Genomic DNA, 3,134 nt, shown 5'->3' with positions numbered 1-3,134 from the left:
AACAAATAGTGGTGTTTTGTTCTCCAGTGTTCCCGAATTTGGACACACACTACACCGGCCGACCATCGCACACGCTGAAAATCGACCGAAAATTACTGAAGTACCAAATATAAACATATTACAGCTGGGAGCGAGACCTCCAATACCGATACATGAAGGTACCATAGAAGACGACAGAGATCCCGATTACGACTACGTAGACAGGAACATAATCAAAGGAAACGTTTACAAGTGACTCTCTCGAAAAGTATGAATATTATCGATAGAGACCTAATACAAGAAAGATCATTAGCAGTAACAATCTGCAATTGGTCCATTTGGCCAATATTTTTGAGGAATCATGCAAGTTATTAACTTCAAATGAAAATAAGTCGACAAACATTATGTATGGAGCAATTAAAAATAATAAATAATGGTATTAATTCTCCTATATTAATATAAAACGCCGCTCTGAAATGCATATAACAATGTGGTCCTGGTGTGAAGCACTTAACGTCAGGATATGTATAATATTATCGTCACCATTTCTAAATATACAATTGACACATTAATGCTATCGATAGCATAGTATAAATACACCATTTAAAAGTAATCACACTGTGATAGTCGTATAACTGAACACTTTGTGCACTAAGAGATCTAACATTGAAGGGTGGATTTGTATTTTCACAAATCACTGTAAAGTTTGAGCTTACGTACTTTTTTTCGATTTCAATTCATAAGCCAAAATATTTGTTAAACAAAATCAGGCAAGATAATCCACATGACAAAACCACGACACTAGCGCTCGACCGGTACGCCTAATCCTACCGTATAGAGTCCACAAAACAGAATAGCGTAATTTTTCACCAATTGGCATTAGTAGAATAGACAGGAGAATGCTCTTACCGTAAATTCTCGAATAAGCGCCGCTCTCGCATAAAAGCCGCACCAAATGTTATTTTTTTACCAAGTGCCGCTCTCAAAATATCCCCGCAGTGCTTATTCGAGAGTACATAATTATTACCCTGTGTGTAATGAAACACTTTCAGAAACAGGATTTTAAAAACAATGTACACAGTGTTCAAATGAATAAATAACATACTGAAGACACAAGCATATTTTTATAAACGTTTATTACTATAATGTAGATGAATGTTTCAATTCAATTCAATTTAATTTCAACTTTATTAACGTGCTTGCGGAAAATGTGTTGAGTGTGCACTAGTTATACGTTGTAGTCTAATTTTTTTCTCCACTCTACTTCCGCGCGCTAATTCGAAGATTTACGGTAATTTGTTTAGTTTTAGTGATAAAAATCATGCAATTATATAATAATAATAATAATAATAATAATAATAATAATAATAATAATAATAATAATAATAATAATAATAATAATAAAGATTTATTAAGCGCACATCTCCACCAATGGTGCTCAAGGCGCAATGTCAATTTCACCACAAAATAAAAAAAATCCATATTAATTCTCAGAAGAATTTCGAGCAGAAGTTTGAGTTGGCTGATTGGCTAATTAATTTGTCTTCTTAGTTTAACTGAGACAAATATGTACGGTATATTTGTCTCAGCTTTAAAGACTGGACCCATGAATGGTTGAATTTCTAAACCATAGTCACACTGGATTGATGTCAAAACCTCCAGGCTAACAGACAAACTCAATTAATGTTCCAAACAAATTTAAAGAAACAATTTTGATATTGATATTATCAATCAAAATTGTAGCCATTTAAACACCACGATGAAATCATGAATAACGTGTAAGAATTACTAGTTTACAAACAATAATGTTGACTTTTATCGATATCTTAAATAAATATTATATTATTACTTTTGTTAGTGACGACGTTTTTGACGTAGTGTTAATATATTGATATTCTATTCTAAAATAAAAGTTGATAGATTGACTGACAGACTGACTGACTAACTTACTGACTGATTAATTGATCGATTGATCGATCGATTGACATATTACTGTCTCAATGATTGATTGCTTGACTGAGTGAGTGAGTGGGTGAGTGAGTGAGTGAATGATTACTTGCTACAATATCGAATAGGCCTATTTACCCATCAAAAATCTACTGCAATTGTATATTATGTGGTTGCCTATTGTGGACGGGATCATTCGTCGTTTAAATAAATGTTGATTTTATGTTTTTACTATTTTGACTTAAAATCCATAAGCATATTTTTAAATCAATGACGCCACTAAAGAAATTCTTCCAAAGCGGTTGTCAATTCTATTTTTTCATGTGATTAGTTTGTAAACCAATACTTTCTGTTTTGTATTTATTTTATTCTAAGAATTATTTCTTATCGATGCGTGTGTAGACTACTTTTCTTCAATACACTTTAAGGGATTAAATGACTTTGTGGTCATAAGTGATGTCACGACGACGATAGAATGAAGCTAAGATATTTCACTCGATCGCGTCTGGTATTTATGGCGAGATGTATCTAAGGTGTAAACTCGTTGCAAACCTTCTCACGCTGTTTATCAGTACCACAGATATAGTCCGTGCTGTATTCTCTTGTAAAGATTTAGGTAAGTAGTAGTATAGCTTTAAGCCGGGCACTCACTGCGTCACACGACGTTCGTACGACTGTCGGCCGAAGAATTCAACTCCGCTGCCTGTAAGCTATAAACGACGCGACGCCGTCTGCTGATTGTCGGTAGCCATCTAAATGGATCGTCATTAAAAACGATCCAGTGCATGTGCGTCGTGGTGTTTCGTTCCTTATAGAATTTCGTCTGCTGACGACCGTCGTCGGGAGCAGTAATTGTCCGGCTTTAGGGAGCCTTAACGATGACGGAGAAGACGCCGGACTTGGAATAATGCACTTGCCTTCAATAACAAGATGTGAAAACACTTTTATTCGTTACTGCCCCTTGGATTCAATTAATTTTAAAATGCAGATTTGAATTCAGATTTGATTTAGGCCTATAGCCTATTAATTACAAATAACAGTGACATGACTGAATTGCTTGTGATGTACAATATGCCTATATAAAATTTACTTAAAAGTATGAAGTCTATTAAAACAGTGCTCTTATAAAAGACTTTGGTAAGAATAACATATAAAATCTCTTTGCAAAATGTCCCGGGTTCGAGTCTGTGAGGTGGTGTTGTTATTCA

At 34.4% G+C, this 3,134-nt stretch overlaps 1 protein-coding gene across 2 annotated transcripts in view; it reads left to right on the top strand.

Moving 5' to 3' along the window:
* The window catches only part of LOC117104270, a 9,548-nt gene that overhangs the window by 1,925 nt on the left and 4,489 nt on the right, over positions 1-3,134 (top strand). For both annotated transcript variants that reach the window (XM_033245025.1, XM_033245015.1), the window contains exon 4: positions 28-2,542. In XM_033245025.1, the coding sequence (XP_033100916.1) occupies positions 2,449-2,542 (94 nt within the window). In that variant the 5' untranslated portion in view covers positions 28-2,448. The remainder of the gene's footprint in view (positions 1-27; positions 2,543-3,134) is intronic.

This window comes from Anneissia japonica, unplaced genomic scaffold (genome assembly GCF_011630105.1).
Source record: "Anneissia japonica isolate Jap-2015-1 unplaced genomic scaffold, ASM1163010v1 scaffold287867_len1003013_cov215, whole genome shotgun sequence".
In the NCBI taxonomy this organism is placed as follows: Eukaryota; Metazoa; Echinodermata; class Crinoidea; order Comatulida; family Comatulidae; genus Anneissia; species Anneissia japonica.
Note: the sequence above shows the minus strand (reverse complement) of the source record. Positions and strands in the feature narration are given on the sequence as shown.